We start from the raw sequence: 23,289 nt of genomic DNA, 5'->3' as shown, positions 1-23,289 counted from the left end.
GATAAGTGCCCTGGGTATAAAGCAATATTAAGAATCGTGATTGGAGGGAGATGGGGTATAAAGATGGCGGTGTTGGGGTGATAACATGACATTTGAGAGGTCAGTTGAGCATTTGATGAAAGCAGAAATAAGGCTCAGTTGAAAGTCACATGTGGACACAGTTAATAGCAGTCACTCTATTCAGCTCCTAGAAGATGCTCAGAAGGCTTTTGCATACATCGTCTCACAGAGCAAGCAAAGCCTTCAGTTAACTGTGTAAATGTCAGTGTTCTCCTTTTCAAAAACTGGCGGATAGACTTGCAAATACCAGAGTCTCCTGAATAGGTTGCATCTGTTCCAAGACTTCTGTGACCCCATCAGATTCTCAGTCACTAGCAGTTAAAATGGATATTGACCAGCAGGGAAGCTCCAGCTGTGGGGCCACCAGCAATGTGGAGGGTAAATTACACAACTGAATTGATTCTTACACGTGACTGGTCATGAGATGATGATGATAATGACAATTACCCTTGATTGGGTTCATTTAAAAAAATATATCATTTTAACTTTCAACCATAGCAGATAGAAATAACCCATTTTACAGGCAAGGAAGCTGTAGCTCAGAGCAGTTAAGAAACTTGGCCATGGTTACACAACAGAAAGTTCCAGAGCTGGCATTAAAAGCGAAGATAGTGCTCATTGCCCTCTACCATTTGTGTTTTTTTTTAAAAAAAAAACAGCTTTATCTTGTGTTATAATTCACTACCATCCAGTTCACCCATGTAAAGTATACAATTCAATGTTTTTGGTATATTCATGGATGCAACCATCACCACAATCTAATATTAGGACATTTTCATCAACTCATAAAGAAACCCCTTACCCATTAGCAGTCACTCACCATTTCCCTCCACTCCCTTCCCCCAGCCCTGACCAACCGCTCATCTGCTTTCTCTCTATAGCTTTGCGTTCTGGATATTTTATATATGTCTGGAAATTTTATATAAATAGAACCATATAATATGTGGCCTTTTGTGACTGGCTTCTTTCACTTAGCATGATGTTTTCAAGGTTCATCACGTTGTAGTGTGTGTCAGTACTTCAGTTATTTTCACTGCTGAATAATACACTATTGTATGTATCTACCACATCTCATATGTCCATTCATCAGTTGATGAACATTGCAGTTGTTACCGCTTTTTGGCTATTATGAATAATGCCGCTACAAACATTCGTGTACAAATTTTTTGTGGATGTATGTTTTCATTTTTCTTGGGTAAATGCTTAGGAGTGAAATTGCTGGATCATATGATAACTTGATGCTTAACATTTTGAAGAAGTGCCATATGGTTTTCCAAAGTTGCTGCACTATTTTACATTCCCACTAGCCTCTGAACTTTTCATTTCTGGTTTCTTTCTTTAAACCAAGGGTTGACAAACTATAGTCCATGGGCAATATCTGGCACACTGCCTGTTTTTGTAAATAAAGTTTTATTGGAACAGAACTATCTATGGTCATCGGTTTATGTATTATCTATGGCTGTTTTCAAGCAATAATGGCAGAGTTGAGTAGTTGCAATCAAGACTCTTTGACCAAAAAGCCTAGAATGGTTCTTCTCTAGCTGTTTACAGAAATAGTTTGTTGACCCCTGCTTTAAACCTCTTTTACCTTCATATTGGGTCATTACCATTCTTTTCTTCCCAGGGAAGTGGCCAGGTCAATGTCCATGCAAGGAAGGCTACACAGGAGAAAAATGTGATCGCTGCAAATTTGGCTATAGGGGTTACCCATCCTGCGTCCGCTGTGACTGCAGTCCAGCTGGCAGCGTGAACGAGGACCCATGCTCAGAGCCTTGTCTCTGTAAGGTAAGTGAGGAGGTTAAAGCCGTGCCTGGGTTTCCTGAGAAAGGAGCCATCCCGTTGGCTCAGATGACCAATTCTTGAGCAAAGCAGCAAGGTATAAGCAGAACACTGCCCTTCCCGCCAGACCTTCCTGAGAAACATGATGTGTGTCACAGTGAGCTGGCTGCAGTCTATGTCCTTGGGCTTAGATAGGCACCTGGTTCTTTTTTGGTGGATTCTGGGCAATGGCCATATATTCCAGAGGTATTTCTGTGACTTCCTAGATGAAACCAAATACTGCATTTCTTAGGCCTTGACTATTACTCTTCTCTGACATTCTTTTCCAGCTTCATGTTTAGAGTAGAACCGGGTAAATACTAAATACCTGAGAACATTAATTAAGGCAAATATGTTGTTTTGAATTTCTTTTAAAAAGAAATTGGACAATGATAAGAAATGCATTAACTGGGTACCAGGCAGGTGTCTTATTTAGCTATCTGATGTTAGTAACTATTTCCCCTGTAATTCATAGGACTTCCCTGTATCTTATGTGTTTATTCCTACATAAGCAAAGTCTTAGGCACACATTATATATGACTTTAAATAATCTTGAGCATTTATTAATAAGACAAACAATTATATAGCCTTCTTCAGATTTTAAAATGCTTGAAAGATTGGCAAAAATGGAAGATTTAAAACAAAACAATACAGGGGCCGGCCCTGTGCCGTAGCGGTTAAGTTCGCGTGCTCCGCTTTGGCGGCCCGGGGTTCGCAGGTTCGGATCCCGGGTGTGGACCGACACACCGTTTGTCAAGCCACGCTGTGGCAGCGTACCATATAAAGTAGAGAAAGATGGGCACAGTTGTTAGCACAGGGCTAATCTTCCTCAGAAAAAAGAGCAAGATTGGCATCGGATGTTAGCTCAGGGCTAATCTTCCTAACAAAAAAAACAAACAAAAAAGCCATTTCAATATAGTGACCAGGCTCTAAGATCCCTAGCCTCAAACTTGACTACAAGATCAAATGATAATTATTTCAAAATATCTATTCTGGAAAAATCGACATCATGAGGCTTCACATTTACTTTGAGCATCTCTTTATTTACCTGTTTCTCTGGATCACCAAACGTCTTTCTTGTTAATGTCATTTTATTCTGCCTACCTAGAAACATTGGTTTCAGAAGCTCATCTTTTATTCTAACTTTCAGGAAAATGTTGAGGGGAAAAGCTGTGATCGCTGCAAGCCGGGCTTCTATCACTTGAAGGCAGGAAGCCCCCAGGGCTGCTCGGAGTGCTTCTGCTTTGGCGTTTCTGACGTCTGCCACAGCCTTTCTTGGCCCGTCAGTCAGGTGGGGGCACCTCCTGTGAGCCGGGGTTCAATAAGTGCGCTGCTTCACATGCGCTCTCCAGTAGCTGTGTGGTGGAGCCGTGAGGCCAACTTTCCCTGTACTACCACTCTCATCCGTTCGGATTGGCGCTGGGATGGATCGAAGGCAGCCCACTACTGAAGTGTCACTAAAGTTTACAGGTCATGTGTTTGTTCCCACATACATTTCCCTATTGAAACAATACGATGATATGGTATTGTAGAATGCATCATGTTTAATTCCTTCTGTGGGGAAATGCATAGAGATATGGGGTCAGATCTCACCCCACCTGCCCCACACTGGTCTCAGGCCAGTAGCACACCAGGACATGGGGACATGCAGAATTTTCTAGCTCAGAGAAGGTGGTGAGGGTGGGAACAACAGCAGGTACCACAGGGATTATGAGGGCAGGCAAGGTATCCCCAGTTGTTTTGGGAACGGGGAGTTCTAGGGGAAAGAGTTCAAGGGAAGTGCCAAATGGTGACTAGAGGAGGACAGAGTGTGACAGCTGGAGGTTAGGGAAGAGCAGCAGAGTGCAGGGCTTACCCATGGTGACTACCTCTCCTCCCCATGCCCCATCTCAGGAGACTTGTATTCAGCACTGGGAGGGTGGGGTGCTATTTCTTGACCCCCCCCACACCTTCCCTACCATCAGGCTGGTGAGGAGAGGGAGTAGCATGGGGAAAGGAGGGAGAATTCCAATCAGTACCTGAGAATGAAGGTGAGTTCCTGTGGCCACCATGCTGGGGGGATGGCTTGTCATTTCAGTGTAGGTGACAAATTCCAAGAATAGGATCTGGAGGTGATTTTTATACATTTTTCAGTGTTTGGGTAAAAAGCAAGGGGAACAAAGAAGGGGAAGTCAGAGTTAGCAAAAGATATTTTATTCAATACATTTATTAAGATCATTGCTATTTTATTTATCTAAAGTATATATCCGGGACCTTTACAATTTTGCTTGCCTGTTTGCTTACAATTGATCGGGATTGGAGGGACATGTGGCTCATCCTCAGGTGTTCCCAGTCTTCTGACAAAGAGAAGGGTCCCTGCTCCTGCGGTTCCGTGGCCACCCTGTGTTAACTGCGTCCCTAGCTGGGCTTTCTGGATTTGTCTCTTGACTGAAGATATTAGCACTGGACTGGGTGAAATCTAAGGTGACTTCTATTTCATAGTCTAAAATTCTTGGATCTTTTTTTTAAGGTGAAAGATATGTCTGGGTGGCTGGTCACCGATATGATCAGTCCAAATAAGATCCCATCTCAGCAGGACGCAGTGGGCGGGCGCCATCAGATCAGCAGCAACAACACGTCGGTCATGCAGAGGCTGACTTCCAAGTACTACTGGTCGGCCCCCGAGGCCTACCTCGGAAATAAGGTACTTCTGGTGATGGAACTTCCGGTGACGGAACTTCCGGTGACAGGGTCTTGGACAAAGATTTTAGAGCGCCTTAATGAAGAATTTCTACTGTTTTCATTTTAAATAGTCTTATTGGTTACGAGTGTTTGACAGAAAATGATGCAGCGTTTACTTACACCTGACTCACAGGGTCTTATTTATCCTTGTTTGGCTTTTTATTACGTCATTAAAATATGAACTTTTGTTCTTCTTGGCCGGGTCACAGGCATCAAGTCTGTCCCTTCTCCCATAACAGACTCTCTCCTTTCTTCTGGGTTCCTGGGTCGCTGGGGCCTTTGTGAAGTGTCATAGTCACATTCCTGCTCTGTTTAGTTAGGGCATACTGTCTTAGTCCCCCTTGGCTTTGTGCAGAGCCTGGCACACAGAAAGCACTTAGAGAAGGCTGTGCAGTGAGGCTGTTGCCCTGCTCCCTAGTTTTATTATCATGACAGACTGTTTCTCATATAAAGTTCATATTTAGGAACAGATAGAATCCTTTCTGTTTTAAGAAAACGCAAAATGGTGATTCTGCAAAGTGGAAAGTCGGTTAGTATGGTTTCAGCTTTCCCTCCAGTGGCATGGTCCCGTTCTCCTCTTGGTTACGGCGCTTCTCTCCAGACTGACGGATCTGAAAACACCTTCAGGGGGCTCTTCCTCAATAACTACAGGTCCCTGCTCGCCTTAACCACGCATTTGGTTTGTTTTAAAATAATGGTATCTTTTCGTAGTAGTGTAGGTCTTGTAGCTTGGTAAATTTCTAGTTAGTTTGATGGTTATATTTTAATCCTGTAGTTTGTTTGTGTGTGTTTAAGTAGTGTTTATTTTTGAAAATGATTATTTTTCCCATAAAGTTATAATCCTAGAAGATGTTTTCTACTTATAATGTGATCTTATCACCGAAAGTCAGTGGGATTTTTTGTTTTGTTTTTTGTCTCTTGAGATCACCTGTCCAATTTTGTGGTGCAGAGATTGAATTCTGAACATCATATTGTTCTAACATACCTGGCAGATAGAATATCTCTATTTTACATTAAGGGATATCTAATCAGGAAAAAAAAACCTTTAATCCTTTCTTTAGCTGCCCAAACATGTTCCTTATTGTTCTCCTACAGGCAATGAGATCATAGTCATGGATGAAACTCCCACCCCCTAAAATATTTCAGTGAGATAAATGTTTGTTGTGTGATTAGCAGAAGTTTATAGTCATTTACCTTGAGGTCTCTAAGAAGGAGTAGTTTTTTTTTCTGTGCATTTAAACAATAGCCTGCATTTTGGTGTATTGATTAAATAAAATAAATGAGCACTTCCTCTTCCTGAGGGGCTATGACCATTTTCCGCTTGGTGTTCACTGTCACTTAAATGTTCCAGCTGACTGCATTTGGCGGATTCCTGAAGTACACCGTGTCTTATGATATTCCAACGGAGACAGTGGACAGTGACCTCATGTCTCACTCTGATGTCATCATTAAGGTAATTGGTGTCACGTTGCTTTGCTATAGAGCTGAAGGGCTTAGTGGGGTGATGTTTTATGGCTCAGAGTGGCTAAGGGAGGCCGAAGGGTAGGAGCAAAGGGCTCATGGCCAGGTGGCCATCCAGCAGTGCTTTGCCTCATCTGGACACTGCTGAGACTGAGAGTGAGAATTCTGTCTTTGGGCCCGTTTTCGGAATTGCCCCAGGACGGCACGTGTGGCTCTTTCCTTGATCCTCGCAGCTGACCCATCTTTTCACGTTTAAAAGGGAGACGAGTTTTTGCTACGACGTTGGAGCTACCCTTCTGGCCCTTTAAGTCGCTCTTTCCCATCCTGCCTCTTTGCCTCTGCACATGAATGATTAGGCAGCAGTGCTTGGCAGTGTGAGGACAGGAGCCACATTGCCATTTTTGTCCTCAACCCCTGTCTGTATCCCTGTATCCTCACTCTCCCCCGTCACAAAAAGACCAAGCTCAGCCTCACCTAGGAGTCCTAAAGTGCTAAGAAACCACCTCAAGTTCTTGTCTGCAGTGTCTACACTCGTCTCCTGTGACCTTTAGTGAGACCTGTACCTCCATCTTCAACCTGCAGCAATTGGAAACTGTAAAATAAATCATTTTTGTTAATGGCAGTTTTCTGAAAAGCTACAGCTATATTTACGTACGTTTTCTACTTTTATTCTCCAGTTAAAGATTAGGATTGGTCACTTTGAGTAAAATTGTGGACAAATGCATGACTTTGTTCCTTTTCTGAGATCCCAGCAAAGGACAGTCTTTAGATTTATTATCCGAATCCCTCTGAGAGGAATACAGTGAAACATCTTTTCTCTGACAGTTCTGCACCAAGAGTTACAGACACCATTATTTATTCGCCCCCAGAACCTGAACACAAATGAAAGGCCGTGTTGCTTGAATACAAAATTTGCTTTGGTTTTTGTTCATGAAATTGAACTACAAATGTGTTTCATCTTGTTTTTAAATGTTAGGGAAATGGACTCACTTTAAGCACCCAGGCCAAGGGCCTGTCCCTGCAACCCTACCAAGAGTACCTTAACGTGGTTAGACTCGTGCCCGAGAACTTCCGAGAGTTTAGTAACAAAAGGGAGATTGACCGTGACCAGCTGATGACTGTCCTTGCCAACGTGACACAGCTCTTGATCAGAGCCAGCTACAATTCTGCAAAAATGGCTCTTTACAGGTGTGTATTGAAAGGGAGGGAAAACTTACAGTGAGGGTACTTCAATCTTGTCTTTATTCATTATTATATATTTTAAGCTTAATATATTTTTACATTGATTATTTTAAGGACACAGCTAATGGAACTGGCTGTCTTAAAGATTTTTTTATTAATATAATTTTATTGAAGACATAAGAGTAGTTGTCTGTGACAAATGTATCTGGTAGGAGATAGAGCTGACATCGGGATCAGAAACTTTGAGGAGGGTTTCTGAGAAATGCCTGATGAGGTCATGATTGTCTGGACTGTGTTGCATCTATTTTTCACCCTCCTGATGTTAGTGGTCTTAGATTTTACACAGTCTATTTAAGTTAATGTGTCCATTCTTGGTCATTTTATTACTTGGAGAAGGTCCATTTCTGGCAATGCCTGGCTCAGCATAAACATTGGATGCAGCTAAAGCAAACACAGAATTACGCATTTAAGGAGAGTCTCTCCATATTAGAGATAAGACGATTGAAGGGATTAGTTTTCTGAAGGGCTTCAACTCCAGATGGACAACAGCAGACCTTCCCTACAGCAGTCTGCGGGCAGCAGCGTGCCTCTGCACCCAATGTTGAAGCATTTCTAGGGAATAGTGATGGCTTCCAGAAAGCATATTGTTGTGAAGATCTTTAGTTGCTTACAAAATTGTTACAAATCTTTAGTTACTTAGAAAAATCACATCACCATTTTGTTTGAATTAAATCTTTTTAAAGAATCTGTCTTCATTGACGTGTTGGATGTTGTTTGGTGTGTAAGTCGTATGACAACCCCTGTCTGTAGGTTGGATTCTGTCTCTCTGGACACAGCCAGCCCCAACGTTATAGATCTGGCCCTGGCTGCTGAGGTGGAGCACTGCGAATGTCCCCAAGGCTACACGGGGATCTCCTGCGAGGTAACGCTCCCCCCTCTTCCTTTCTCCTTCTTTGTGTTCTTTTCTCAGGGGGAAAAGTGCCTTGAGGGTGATGTGGTGATGCACCTTTGAATTTTAACTTTAGAAACCCAGTGTTTCTAAACTTCAGACTTTGGGGGATATTGGAGTACTGGAAGCCATATTGTTTAAAGAAATCGAATTCCTCTGCCAGGGGTAGGCTGGGGCACCTGGAAATGCCCTTAGTGCTACTCTTGTGCCTAAGTCAACAGAAAAGTTGCAACACCTGTGCCTTAGTTTGCGTTTCTGAGAAGGATTGAACCTGATTGTATTTGAACCTTTACAAATCCCTGGCATGCGACCTGGAAAGCTTTAGACAAGCCAGGCCTGTTTTTGTGGCCCCTAGTTGTGTTACTTAGGTGGACTCCCTCCACATATGAAGTATATGAAAATGCACTTGCAATCATCAATAAAAGTAATGTGTTGCTAAAACAATTTTTAAATAATTTGGACATAAGTATTGATAATAACTCTCTCCTACTGAGAACTTTGTATTTGGAGCTATTCTAAGCTCTTTCCATATGTTACCTCATTTAATCCTGACAACAACAGTATTGGGTAGGTACATCATATACTTTCTGTTCCACAGATTAGGAAACTGAGGCACAAAGAGATTAAGTAACTTGACCAACATCACACAGCTAGGGAGCGGTCATAACAGAATTTGAACTTCGTCTGGGCTGTTAACCATTACATGATCCTGCTTCTCCTGTGTTCATGATTGACTGTAATTATAAACATCTGTCATTGGCTGTGATTTCTTGGCAATCATTTTTACAAATTGAAAACATTTAAACTATAATTTGCTTTTATGAATCTTTATCAGTTATACACTTTGCGGTTAATGAAGTTGGCCTAATGCTTCACGACGTAGATATTTAATTATTTCTATTTTAAATATTTTGCAATTTTTTTTTGACCCAGTGAACTCTTTTTTAGATCTCAAACATTTATTTTTAGGCCCGGCAAATGTTTGCAGGTCCTAATCCCTGCATGCTGAGTGCTTAATGGATAAACAACCCTAAGGCCACCTCTTAGTATGTGGGATGTGGAGTAGAAGAGCGGGGAATCGTGGAAGCCCAGGCCAGCTGGACCAGGAGGGGGCAGCAGTGAGCAGCTTCTGCAGGAGCTGTCTAGGTCCACTGGGCTCTGGAGGGAAAAGTGCTGATGTGCATGAGATGATGGCTGAAGCAAGCACAATAAGCTCCATGCATGTTTTCAAGTGTTTTTGTTAAGCGGAAAAGTCATCCTTTAATCAAACTCTTGCTCAGAAACTGACTTAAAGAATCAGGCAGCTGTTGGTTGGGAATGCAATTCCTGGTGGCACTGTAGCCACCACACAGACCTCCAGGCAGCCGCCTGCTCAATGCCCTGCTGTAGACAAGCCTGCTGTCCCCACGGGGAGCACGCCTGCCTGGAGCGGTGCTCCATGCGTACCCTAATAAGTAGGAAGCACCTACTCCCTACTTGTTAGGGCCTTTCACAAGGCCAGTGGGAATGAATGCGTTTATCTATTATACAAATTATTATACAAATTATACAAATAATTAAAATGCTCTTTTAAGAATTTTTATAACAATCAAAAACAAGTCCCCACCGCCTCCTCCCATGCCCCTGTGGGAGTGTGCTGGCCTCCAGATTCATCGTTCCCCAGTCTGCACTCTAAATGCGTTTTGTGTCTGCTGTAGCCCTGGGCAGCCCTGTGGACACGGATCTTGGAGGTGTGCACACCTGGCTATGAATGTTCCACTGGCACAGTGGGCACGTCATCTAACTGCTCTGTGTTCCAGATTCCATATCTATAAAACAGAGGTGCTACATCTCAGGGTTGTCAGAGGATTGAATGAATCACGGAGTCTGCGTGGTTCCCAGCTCCTCCAGGGCAGGGAGTAGCATCCCTGAATGCCCACGCTGCCTGTCCAGGCTTATCCCATGGAAGGCACACCCCGAATGTTTGCTCACTTAAATGGCCGCAGTTTGGCACAGACCTGCACTGGGACACTTTGATGGCAACGTTTAATGAATTTTAAGCAAAAGAAAAAATAGTTGAGATAAAAAGTCCTTTTGATTGAAACACTGGTTAAATGGCTGTTACATGATTTCTGAGAATATTGCAGCAGACTACCACTAAAGTGTATGCTGACTTATTGCATAACTGTTAAGTTTTTGTGTGCATGTTTCTACCTTTAAAAAGAAATCAGGACCTGAATTACAGCAATGACTGCACAACTCGGTAAGTTTACTAAAAAAGTCATTGAATTGTATACTTAACATGGGTGAATTTTATGGCATGTCAATGATACCTTGATAAAGATGTTCAGAAAAAAAAGAAAAAAGAAATAAGTTTCTCTACTCATAGAAAATTGAGCAGTTTATGGTTCTAACATATTGGAAAGATGATGATTTGTGCAACACATGCAGTTGCCTTCACCAGCACCCGCCACCCGTCCTTCTTTTGCAGTCCTGCCTCCCTGGCTATTACCGTGTGGATGGAATACTCTTTGGAGGAATTTGTCACCCCTGTGAATGCCACGGCCATGCAGCTGAGTGCGATATTCACGGTGTTTGCTTTGTGAGTCTGTTGCTGAGACCTCAAGCACCCCCTCCCACCTATCCCAAAGCTGCCTGCTGTGCAGAAGTGATTAAAAACAATGCTTCCTCCACAGGAGACTATCCCAGCCCTTGTAGACCCCAAAGGAAATTTGCAGATTTGAGTTCATGTCATGAAAGATTTCCTGTTTTTTTTCTCCTTTTTTGGAAAAAAAGTTACTTTGGTAATAGTGGAAAAGGGATATATAATTTTCTTGCGGGTTATTAGAGCAATGAGAAGTAATTATTTACCTTGCAAGATTATAAGGCAATATTAAGGTAGAAAATGTCCACTGATTGAATAAAAAGGATCAGATCTTTTAAATGCAAGTGCTAGTATTTTTTTAAATTGTGTTACATAGTATATCTTAAGAAGAATAATAAAACTTCTAATAATCACACTCATCTGTACGATATATAGTGCTTTATAGTCGTTATCTCGGACAAACTCTTCAAACAAGTACCTCTTTCATGCAGTATGAGTTGAAACAGGGCTTAACAAATATGCAGTTAATCTTGAGAATGAACTTTGGGGCAGATACAGGGCAAGACTTGTTTTTTAACTTCAGTCAGGCATTCTTTTAGGCTCTTTTGCCTGGAAGCCAGGCCATACTCCTGGGTTCTAATGGACTCTCCTCATAGATGGAGCGAATGCTTATGTTAATCAGCTGGACTCTATTCACAGTACAGGGAAATGTTTGTGCTTTCTCCTAAAGAGACTGATTGAGTCACAGGGCTAGGGAATATTAATTATCAGGCTCATGGAGAAGATCTCGGCATGATGCCTTTGATTGCTTCTTCTCTCTAGAGCCTAATTTTCCTTTATTCTGTAAGTAAAGCTTTCATTTTGTTCTTTGTTCATTTCTTTGTTCTGTAAGTGAAGCATCTATAGGAACTGTGTGAAATGATGGTTTGCACACAGACTCAGTCCCTCTAGGATCAGTTTCTTCAGGCGCACAGCTTCCCACGGCTTGGCAAGGTTGTTGCTTTTGTAACATCTCTCCCTTTGCCATTTGGATTGAGAGGCCAGCCTTGGGAGGCCCTCTGCCAGCATTTGGCAGGTGGCCAGCTGGTCGTGGTTGTGCCACCTATGGCTTTAGTTGCAGGTAGGCTGAAAGAATATTTGCATGTGCTTTCATTAATATATATTTACAAAAATATATACTCATATTAAAGTGAAAATGCTAAATAGCAACTGGCCTTAAAGCTCTAATTACAATAAATGATAATAATTTTTATAGTTTTAAATTTTTTGGGAGATAGTTTAGATTTACACAAGGGCTACAAAAGTAGTGTAGGGAGTTCCTGTGTACCCCTCGCTGTGCTTCCCGATGCCCACATCTTGCTAAATCAGAGTAGAATTACCAAAACTAAGAAATGAACACTGGCACAGTCTGGTCAACTAATCTATAGACTTCACTCAGATTTCATCAGTTTTTCTGTTCACGTCCCTTTTCCTTTCCAGCGTCAAACCCAGGATCCCACATTGCATTCAGTGGCCTTGCTTCTTTCAGTCTGTCAAGTTCCTCAGTCTTTCCCTGTCTTTCATGACTCTGGCACTTGTGAAGAGCACTGGGCATTCTGTGGAATGCTCCTCGTGGTTAGGTCGAGGTTCTGCATTTTTGGCAAGCAGACACGGAGGTGCTGTGCCCCGTCAGTGCATGCTGTCAGGGGATGTGGTGCCACTGTCTTCTCTCTGGGGATGTTAGCCCGGTCACTTGGACAAGGGGGTGTCTGCCAGGCGTTTCCACTGTAAACTTATTATGTTTCCCTTTTTAAGTAATTAATGTTTGAGGGGGCAAAGATAATAAAAATTTGGATTGAAATTTAAGGAAATATAAGAACTTGGTAGCATCATTTATCTATTTTATCTAACTTTGCTTTTTTTCTATTCTATTTTAAAAATAAACCTTTTAATTCTTCTCTTTGTATAGCTCTTCAAAGCCCTGGGCCTGTACAGAGCTCTCTAGCTTCTAGGAGTTCACTCTTTACTTACCGTTTATTAGTGAGAAGGTTCCAGTTGTTCTTAGTGCCCCTGTTCTTCTTTTTTTTTGAGACTATATTTTAAAGTAATTTTGGGTTTACAGCAAAATTGAGAGGAAGGTACAGAGATTTCTCATATTCCGCCTCCCCCCACATGCACAGTCCCCCTCATTATCAACATCCCCACCAGAGTGGTCCATTTGTGACAGTCAGTGAACCTGCATTGACACGTCATTACCACTCAAAGTCCATAGTTTACCTGAGCCCCTATTCTTTTCTCCGAGCTCTCTCTGCTCTTATCCCAAGGAGAAACCAGTTTCTTTTCCTTGCAAAGAGAGGGCATAAAATGCAGTTGTGCATGTCTTGGGCCCCTGTGTTTTTCCTTTTCCCATCAAGAGAAGATGTTTTTCCACCCCAAGAAGATGAGCATTCTCATCCCTTCACAGACGAGATCCCCAACCCGGACGGTCACTTAAGGGATGGTAGCACACACCTAAGAAAGCACTGCACCAGACTCTCAGTAGGTTTTGCAACAGAACAATACAGTAGTTTTCCCAAAGAGAAAGAAGGGCCTGTTTGGCCTTTTGAGCAAAGGAAACATATCACAGACATTTTGCAATGTACATAATCAAATATATTTTAATGAAACTAGTTATTTTGTGTAATGCTTTTAGTGCAACCATGTAGCTGTTTACCAAGGCCAGTTGCATTTTGAGTTGATTTGGATTAATTATCAAAAACAAGGTCATATGGGGGATGGGGAGAAAAAAAGGATCTAAGACGTTGCTACCAAAATGTGGTCTGAGGACCAGCAGCACAGGTGTCATCTGAGGGCTTTTTTAGAACACAAAATCTCGGGCCCCATCTCAGACCCCTTGAATCGGAATTGACATTTAACCCAGGTGATTTGTATACACATTCAAGTTTAGAAGCTCTGGTCTAGGATAACCCTGGATAAAGCTGGTGAAACCCTGGTATAAAAGGATGTAATACAAGTGTTTATAGTCCCAATTAAGTTTAATATATGGGAAAACTTTTATACCTCAGGAATTATACAAAAATATGTAGTTTAGAAACTAGACCTATGATTTAAATTGTTGTATGAAAAATGGCCAATACATTGTGTGAAATGAGTGGCTCTAAGAGAAGGGGTATAAAGGGAAATGGGAGGCGAGGTGGACTCCAGGGCAGAGGAACTGAGAAGAGAGGGCCCCAGGTGGGCCTGGGGTGGGCTACACGCAGGGGTGGGCAGAGATCCTAGGAGAAAGCTCCAGGTGGTGTCAGCACAGGTTGGGGGTGGAGGGGGGACCTGGGAAAGAGGAAGCTGGGAGAGAACGTGCAGAAGAGCCACAGCGTTCCCTTGAGCCATGCAGCTGCCCGGTGCAGAGCGTCACCTCCCACTTGCCCGTATGCCTGGCTCCTTCCTTTATCCTGCACACCTCCCTTACCCCCGATTCGGGGTGATTTTACTTTCTAATGGCGTGTCTTAAGTGAGGAAAATAAATCGTTTACATTTATGCACATATTTACCATTTCTGATGCTCTTCAATCCTTGGTGTGAATCCAAGGTTTTATTGGTACCATGTTTCTGCCCCCTGAGGAGCTGTCTTGAGCATTTCTTCAGTGCAAGGCTGAGGGCCGACAGATTCTCTCCTCTTTTGTTTATCTAAAAAGGCTTCCTTACACTCTCAATTTTGAAATGTATTTTTGCAGAGTTTTCTTTCAGCACTTTAAAGTTGTTCTATTTGCTTTTGGCTTGCTTTGTTCCAAATGAGAAGTCAGTGGTAATTTCTATACTTAATTCTCTGTATGTTGTGTCTTTTTTCTCTGCCTGCTTTTTAGATTTTTCTCCTGGTTATGCTCACTGTTTTTTTTGTTTGCTTGTTTGTTTTTTAGTTCGTCTCATTTCTAGTAGTTTTTGTTACTTATTTTAAAAAACTCATTATTTGGAAATAATGTTAAATTTATGCGACGACTGTAGGGATAAGAATAGTACTTAGAACACCCACCATTTACCCAGTCACCTATTGGTAACATTTTCCCCATTTGCTTTATTATTCTCATTATCAATCTATCTAATCATAATATTTTTTTTGTAAACTACTTGCATACGCTATGCCCATTTATCCCTAAATACTTCAGTGTATTTGTCCTGAGAATAGGATATTCTCTTAGGTAACCATGGTACAGTTATCGACTTCAGCGAATTGAACATTGATGCTCTACTTTTTCTGATCTACCATCCATTTTTCAATTTTGTCAATTGACTCAATTATGCCCTTTATGGCATTTTTCCCCCTCCATTACAGGCCCACATCTGGGATTGGGTGTTGCATTTTATCATAATGTCTCTTTAGTCTTCTTTAATTTGAAATATTTCCACAGCATTTCTTTGTCTTTTATAACATTGGCATCTTGAAGAACACAATCATTTTTCAAAAAATAGAATGTCTCTCATCTTGAGTTCACATTTGGGTTCTCTTATTTTCTCATGGATAGATTCAGGTCAGGCCAGAATACTTCGTTAGTGATGCTGTGTGCTTCTCAGAGCACCACATGTAGAAGCCCACAGTGTCCACTGCCCCTCACTGGTGGTGTTAATTCTGATTACACAGGCCAGATGTTGGTCAATTTCTCCACTATTTATTTACTATTCTTTTCTTTTGTAATTAATAAGCGATCTGAGGGAGATACTTTAAGACCATGCAAGTATTCTATCCCTTATCAAATTTTCCCCTTAGATTTAGCAGTCACTGATGATTCTCTCCTAACCAGTACTTACTGTGTTTGCAAAAGGATGGTCTCTGGCTCTAGCCATTCCCACGTGCTTACCAGTCGGCATGCAGCCGTCTACTGTAAGCAAGAACCCTCCTACTTCCACATGTTTATTTATCTACCTACTTGTTATCTGTCTGAACTCATGGATTCCAAATTCTCCCAGATGTGGCCAGTGGGAGCATATCCAGTAGTTTTTGATTGCATTGCTCAATGAATATTGTTGAGTTTCTGGGTTTTGTTGCTTTCCTTTAAAGAACAGGCAAGTTTGTTTTGGCAAGCAGTTAAATTATTGCAGGTCAGCTGGATTGTTTCCAGGTTTGTTTTAAGCTTTGTTAGGGTGGGTCTAGTGCAACCTTCACTCTAGGGCAGGTTTAGCCCTACTACAAATGAGTCTTTCTTCTGAGTTCTCTACTGAGTGCTCTGGGTGTGTAACAGGGTCTCCCCACACTGGCTGGTTAGAATTCGAATGTCCTGAGCTCTGTGTGAGTTCTGAATAGTTTAGCTCACTGCTCACCTGTATCTCTGTCTACCCTCATGGAGTTGCAGTCAGCACACGAGCAGCTTCGTGTTCAGTAGCTACGTGAAGAGGTCTGCCGTGCAGGTTTCTGGAGCTCTTGCTCTATGAAGCTCTGGTCTTCTCTCCAAATTCCAGCGGTTTAGCCTCCCCAAACTCTGACCTCTGTCTCTGCAACTCAGCAAGACCACCAGCTCTGCTTGGGAAGCCCCTCTGCCCCGCTGCGTGGCAGGTGTCTCCAGGCAGGACGACGTGTGGCTGTAGGACTCATCCCGTTGTCTCCCTTCTCTCAGGGATCACAGGCCTGCACCCTCTGTTGTCCAGTGTCTGAAGGCAGTTGTTTGATACGTTTTGTTCCAGTTTCTAGTTGTTTCCTACAGAAGGGCAAGTCTGGTACCAGTTACTCTGACGTAGCAGGGAGTGAAAGCTCTTACACTCCCCATTTAACAACTTAGAATGTTTTGTTAGTTAATCTAGAGACGGGAAACCCCTCTTCATATAATAGAGTTTGGTGGCTTGTTTAGCATTTTGTCATTTTTTTTTCATTTGGACTTCAAGTTGTTTGTGGATGAGTCTAAGAATCCTCTGCGGAAACCTGAGCTGAGTCTTCTTTTCCTGCGTGTGTACTAGGCGTGCAAGCACAACACCACCGGAGACCACTGTGAGCGGTGTGTGCCCGGCTTCTATGGGCTGCCTTCCCGCGGGACTCCTGGGGACTGCCAGCCATGTGCCTGCCCCCTCTCCACAGCCTCCAACAAGTAAGCCTGGCACCTCCGCCAGCAGGTCCTGCCCACGTGGCCAGGGTTTCCATCCAGATGTGTACTGATATCTTCAGAGCAAGATTGTTTGTGTAATAAGAGTGTGAATTTTGCCCAGTGGTAATTAATTAGGATTAAAGGTGGAGAGGTGGATTCTCTTCTCTAAAGAAAAACTTGGTGTCTTAAATTATGCAAGAAAAGCTGTGTGATGGCAAGGATATATGCATATTTTTTTCCTCTTGATCTAATATTGGTCATCAGTTCTTTCAAAAGTATATATTGTGTGCTTATCACTGGGCTAGAAAGTAGAGGGGACACAGACATGCAGAAAACATTGTTCCTGGGCTTAAAGAGCTTTTGATCTAATGACTAAAATACGTAAATATAAGGCTATTTGAGAATGGGTTGAATTCATTGACTGATTCATCAAATATTTGAGTGCCCACTGTACACTGGAATCATGGTAGGTGCTATGAGTATCAAACTATGCATCCATGGCCACAGGCCCCATGGGCTCTGCAGTGTGGTATTGTGGTCATGACTACAGTGGAGTATGTCCTTTGTACAGTGGAATCTGCAGGAATAACTCTGAGGATGCTCTTGATCTTGATCTGAGTCTTGAAGGATGAGAAGGAATTTGAAAGCAGCAGAGAAGGACATTCTAGGCAGAAGGAGCTGAGGGTGCCAAGCTGAGACAGCATAAAAGAGCTGTTCTGAGAAACTGCAGGTAGTCCTGGAGCGTACAGCACGAGGGGAGGTGGAAGGAGACAGTCATGTGCAAGGCCTTGTACATCATGCTGGGACATGTGTGTCCTACAGGCCAGCAAATGAAAGCCTCTTTCTGTCTCACTGGTTTACCAGAACGCTTCCTCCACTCACACCCAAAGAATTCCCTCGTGAGGATTTTTATTTGAAACTCTGGTGTATAAAACAGATACAATCAAAGCTACTCTGATGAAATCTTAGGGGACTCTCAACTCCCATATCTTCCTTCCCAGGCCTCCCCAAGACCCAGGAATAGAGTTTGAAGGGACCTTTGTCAGCAGTGGGGGCCCTTTGAGAAATGTTGATTACTGAAGTGAGGAGCCTCTTGGCTGTTGTGTGCGAGCAAGCTCTTTCTTGGCCAGTGTGGGCAGGGCTCTGAGGCAGGCAGACAGTGCCGGGGAACCCAGAGGAGAGGAACACAGCCTGACCAGGAGCATCTGAGTGGGCCTCCTGGAGGAGGAGAGAGCTGAGTTGGGCATTGGGGATGAGCTGGGTGAGCCCAGGCAGAGACGCAGGGAGAGGTGCACTCTGGGCTGAGGATGAGCAGGAGCAGGGAGCAGTAGTGTCCAGTGCCCGTGGAGTGGGCTGATGGCCGGGGGCTGGGGTTCTGAGCCAAGGAGTGAGACCCAATGAAAGTTTGTATGGACAGGAGTGGTAGAAACTAAACATTTTAAATATTTAGAAATTCTGCACCATCCATTGGAAAATTGCATTCATTTCTAATGTTCTGACAGTTTCAGCCCCACCTGCCGCCTAAATGATGGAGACGAAGTGGTCTGTGACCAGTGTGCCATGGGGTACTCGGGAGCTTGGTGCGAGAGGTACTCTGCTTTGCTCAACTCATTTCCAAAAGTTGTATTGTTTTTTTTTAAATATAAATTTTATGTGTTTATTTTTAAGTGCCTAGTTTAGTGTGGTTTTGGAGTTTTGGTATGTAATTATTATTTCATGTAATCATAGAGAAAAGCCAGTATACAATTAAAACATTAATGTTGAAGCTTCCTGGGAATTTTTCAAGAACGGCATCCTATCTCCTTGAGCTCATCTGAGTTCTCATCAACAGCGATAGGAACATCGAGGAGGCAGTATTTACTGTTCACACGTTTCAATTGCCCGTTACTCTGGATAAGTCCATAGGTGAGGGGTGGTTTGATTGAACAGTTGTCTTCCGGTGCTGGAAGCCGATGCTGTCTTCCCCACACGGAAGTCACAGTGCCAGGCTCTGGTAAAGTCCGCAGGAGAGCTGCGTCACATCCTGGAGAGGCGGGGTCGCGCGGCGATTGGCCTGCGCCGGGTGCACGTCCTCTTGGATTTATGGCTCATTTTGGACACACTCCCTGTTCTTCACAAAGAGCGGAGGAGTTCTGTAAATGCCTGAACTTGGAGTTACGTTCCTTTCACAGTGAATTTATGTAAAAAGAGTCAATCTGATTGATTAGCCATTCAGAGGATCCCTGGGTGGTAGGGTCATGTCTAGAGGAATTGCATTTATCTGGATCCCTCTTTCAATCTTTTATACAGATGCACAGACGGTTACTATGGAAACCCAACAGTGCCTGGGGAATCCTGTGTTCCATGTAACTGCAGCGGCAATGTTGACCCCTTAGAGGCCGGTCACTGTGATTCTGTCACCGGAGAATGCCTGAGGTGCATTGGGAACACAGATGGCGCCCACTGTGAGAGGTGTGCTGTCGGGTTCTATGGGGATGCTGTGACTGCTAAAAATTGCCGAGGTGAGTCATGGGCTGTGAAGTCGAGTCCATTACCTGTGGCCATGTGACGTCTCCGTCCGTCTACTCACACGTATCAAAAAGTGCTCAGCGCGTGAGGTAACTACCTTGAGTGGTACTTGTGTTAATGCCTGGCATAGACACAAGAGCTAAGTCTCCCTCCTGTACCCCATGTTAGCTGGATCAGTTAAAGCGAAGGTCCAATGGCCTAGAAATATGCACCCTCCATCTGAGGAGAGAGTGGTACTTTACAACGTACTACCACTGCTCCCAGGGACTGAGATGAAGGAAGAGTGAGGCTCAAAGCCTGTCACGTTTGCGGAAGAGACACTAAGGATTCCATGAGGCAGGTGGGATTTCAAGATGTGAGGTGGGAAATGGAGAGACTGTAGCCTCAGAACCGGTGCGTCTTAGTGGTCTGTGCCTGAACTACTGAACCCACGGCGCTCTGCAGAGCTCTGCTTAGATTCTTGAAATTATGGACCATGTAGAACCACTTACTGAGAAAAATAGATTTTCATGTTCCCCAGATGAAAGATTTATAGCCTCGGGGCTGATATAGCCCTCAGATTTTTTTGCACATTTCTTGAAGAAGGAGTGAAAGAGTAAAAATGGCAATTATAAATTATTTTGATAATTTCCTGTAAATGCTGGTCTTACTATGCTATTACAACATGGAGACACAAGAGAGCGCAAGTGATACAGAAAAGATATTGTCACAGGCACACATCAAGAGATTAATGTTTTATTGCCCTGGGCCAATCAACTTGATCTTAGCAGCGTGGCACCTTGACTGGTTATGGTAGGAGGACAATTAGGATGACTGGTATTGGTATCATGCTTCCACAATTCTCATGTCATTTCTTTTCATGCACTATACTAAGGCACTATTCTAAGTACTATGGTAGGAGTTGGAAATTTATGACCCCAGTCTATTGGGGAACTACACATGATGGTGTAGAGGAGAAGCACATATGTGGATCCCAGGCTTTGGAATATGATTAATGTGGGTTAGAGTCCAGGGTTGGTCACTGACCAGCTGTGTGACATTAGGCAAATTTATTAACCTCTCTAAGCTACTGTTTCCTCATACATAAAATGGACATAACTATATGTATATATTAAGGCTTTTCTGAGAAGTCAATGGGATAACAAATTTAAAGTTATAGACATTAAGTGGTAGCTGTTATAATTGCTAGTAATAAAAACAGTAATTTTTATTATTTTTATATGTCAATGTTGTCAAACAGAAATATAAGCCACACGTAATTTTAAATTTTCTAGTAACCACATTTAAAAAATTAAAAAGAAACAAGTGAAATGTATTTTAATAATACATTTTGTTTTACCCAATATGTAAAAAGTATTATCATTTTATCTGTAATCAAGTTTTTCAAGTATTGAGATATTTGCTTTCCTTTTTTTAATACTGTCTTCAAAATTCAGTGTATATTTTATAGTCTCTCTCAATGAGGATGCTAAATTTTCATCACAAATACTTGATCTGTATTTAGATTACATAAAATTCAGTGTTGAAGAAGTGGGTTCACATATCCAAGTCATTCAAACATACTTAAAAGTTTTCCATCACGTACCGAAAAGTCGTTTTCCTTTACTGTGTGCATCCACGCTGACAGACCTGCTTCAGCAGTTTGCCGTGGGGGTAAAGGGAGGATGGAGAGCAGAAGGTCTTGGTGCTGAGCCGCAAGTGGAGCAGGAGGGGCAGAGCAGGTGGCATTGGAGTCTGGGCCCCGGCCGTTGGCCCTGGCGGCGGCACGGGTTGTGGGCTAACACTGCCCACTCTCTTTAATCTCTAGGCATTCACAGTTTTTGTGCTTTTCTCGTCTCCTCTTTCCCCATCCCTAGCTTTGATGAGGTGAATTCCCACAACTGTTCTGGGTAGTTCACTAGAAATCCTTCCAGGTCTGTAATGGGGGTCCCTCTTATGGACTTTCCAGAGGTCTCCACGTGCTAATGAAATACTGCATCTTATTAGATTAACCCGAGTGAATCCCAGTGCTCAGTGTCACTGACAGGGGAAGTCTCATGGAGTGTTGGGCAGGCGTTCGGATGTTCAGGAGGCGGGAATCAGGGAAGAAGTGAGCCTGGAGCACCGTCAGCTCCAGCCCGGTGGTTGAAGTGGGGGGTGTGGACTCAGCTGTCCAGGGCAGAGGGTGCACTGAGGGAGAGGAGGGTTGTGGGGACCCTTCTAGCTCTAATGTTAAAGGAACCTTGTATGAAATAAGTGAAGTGGGTATAATTTTTGTACTGCGGGGTTCTAATGAGAATTAAAAGATGTGTAGCGGGCCGGCCTGGTGGCGCAAGCGGTTAAGTGCGCGCGCTCTGCTGCACCGGCCTGGGGTTTGCCGGTTCGGATCCCGGGCGTGCACTGACACACTGCTTGGCAAGCCATGCTGTGGCGGCGTCCCATATAAAGTGGAGGAAGATGGGTAAGGATGGTAGCCCAGGGCCAGTCTTCCTCAGCAAAAAAAGAAGAGGACTGGCAGATGTTAGCACAGGGCCGATCTCCTCACAACAAAAAAAAAAAGATGTGTAAAACACCTGGTAGTTGGTAACCGGCAACTATTTTAAGTTAGTGTCATTCATAACATGAACAATTTTTGTTAATAATTACTATTATAATTGTTACTGTAGATGGGTAACTACTAATAGCTGTGTGACCTATGGCAAGTTACGTAATCTTTCTAAGTTTTAGGTGTCACATCAAAAAGGAAAGAAAATTATAGTGCTTCCCTCCTACGTTTGTTATGAAGGGTACATGAAATATTGACTGTAATGTGACAGGCACAAACTGACGATAAATATGGTTTGTTATTATCATCAATATTTTGTGATGATCGTACTTGCAGTGAACTTTGGCTTTTCACCAGAGAAAGGGGAAAGTTTAAATGAGACGCAGGGGGAGGCCCAGAGGGAAATACATGAGAAGTAGGAAGGAAACCAAAGAGTGAGTCCCGAAACCTCTGTAAGAGCGAGGTTCAACAGGGAGACAGCGGTCAGTGGGTCCGTCCCTTAGGCAGATACAGCAAGGTGAAGACTGAGAATCCGCTCACTGAACTTGCACCTGAGAAGTCCCTGGAGAGGTCAGGAGGAGCAGGTTTAGCAGACACAGGGCCAAGAGAGCCTAGACTGTGCTGAGGAGAAGGGAGGGAGGGAGGGAGATGGAACCTTGGAGAGAGTCCAGAGAGAGAGTGTGTGTGTGTGTGTGTGTGAGGTATGTGTGAGTGTGAGTGAGCTGTGTGTGTGAGTGAGGTGAGTGTGTGTGAGAGTGCGTAAGCGAGGTGTGTGTGTCAGTGTGTGTACGTGTGTCAGTGTGTGTGTGTGTGTGTGTGTGTGTGTGTGATGTGTTCAATGGGAGACAGCTGAGAACGGTTGGATGCTGAGGAGGGTTTATTATTATTTGGGTATGGCAAGGCCTGCAGATCAGGATATGGCTGCCATTGAAAAGATAGTTTGTTACACCGCCAGCATGGGGTTGGCCACGTGGGGGAGCACCCAGGTTGATCGGAGGGGAACTGTGGGCTACAGCCCTTTTTTTTTTTTTTGTGAGGAAGATCAGCCCTGAGCTAACATCTGCCACTCCTCCTCTTTTTGCTGAGGAAGACTGGCCCTGAGCTAACATCCGTGCCCATCTTCCCCCACTTTATGTGGGAGGCCGCCACAGCATGGCCTGACAAGCGGTGCATCGGTGCGCACCCAGGATCCGAACCCAGGCCGCCAGCAGCAGAGCGCCCGCACTTAACTGCTAGGCCCTGGGGCCAGCCCCTGGGCTAGAGCCTTTATTGTGGTTTTCCCCCAGAAAGAGAGGGCGAGGCAGGGTAAACAAGTTTAGGACAGGCTGGTGTGAATAATTTCCACAGGCTCTGGGGCATAGGGGCTGTCCCTAGTTGTCTGATGTGCGGCCCTGGGGTGATGAGGGCAGGGGACGGTGGAATGTGGAATGTGAGAGCT

The 23,289-nt window shown here is 43.5% G+C and overlaps 1 protein-coding gene across 4 annotated transcripts in view; it reads left to right on the top strand.

The window, feature by feature from the left end:
* LAMA1 (laminin subunit alpha 1) overlaps window positions 1-23,289 on the top strand; it is a 158,852-nt gene that overhangs the window by 66,436 nt on the left and 69,127 nt on the right. For 3 of the 4 annotated variants that reach the window (XM_087438877.1, XM_014780342.2, XM_087438879.1), the window contains exons 10-19: window positions 1,685-1,845; window positions 3,029-3,169; window positions 4,388-4,561; window positions 5,951-6,052; window positions 7,037-7,248; window positions 8,053-8,164; window positions 10,662-10,772; window positions 16,695-16,822; window positions 18,322-18,408; window positions 19,109-19,320. In XM_087438877.1, coding sequence (XP_087295003.1) covers window positions 1,685-1,845; window positions 3,029-3,169; window positions 4,388-4,561; window positions 5,951-6,052; window positions 7,037-7,248; window positions 8,053-8,164; window positions 10,662-10,772; window positions 16,695-16,822; window positions 18,322-18,408; window positions 19,109-19,320 — 1,440 coding nt within the window. The remainder of the gene's footprint in view (window positions 1-1,684; window positions 1,846-3,028; window positions 3,170-4,387; window positions 4,562-5,950; window positions 6,053-7,036; window positions 7,249-8,052; window positions 8,165-10,661; window positions 10,773-16,694; window positions 16,823-18,321; window positions 18,409-19,108; window positions 19,321-23,289) is intronic. The other variant, XM_087438878.1, reaches the window with a different exon arrangement.

This window comes from Ceratotherium simum, chromosome 14, assembly GCF_057802395.1.
Source record: "Ceratotherium simum simum isolate JZ-2026a chromosome 14, ASM5780239v1, whole genome shotgun sequence".
In the NCBI taxonomy this organism is placed as follows: domain Eukaryota; kingdom Metazoa; phylum Chordata; class Mammalia; order Perissodactyla; family Rhinocerotidae; genus Ceratotherium; species Ceratotherium simum.
Note: the sequence above shows the minus strand (reverse complement) of the source record. Positions and strands in the feature narration are given on the sequence as shown.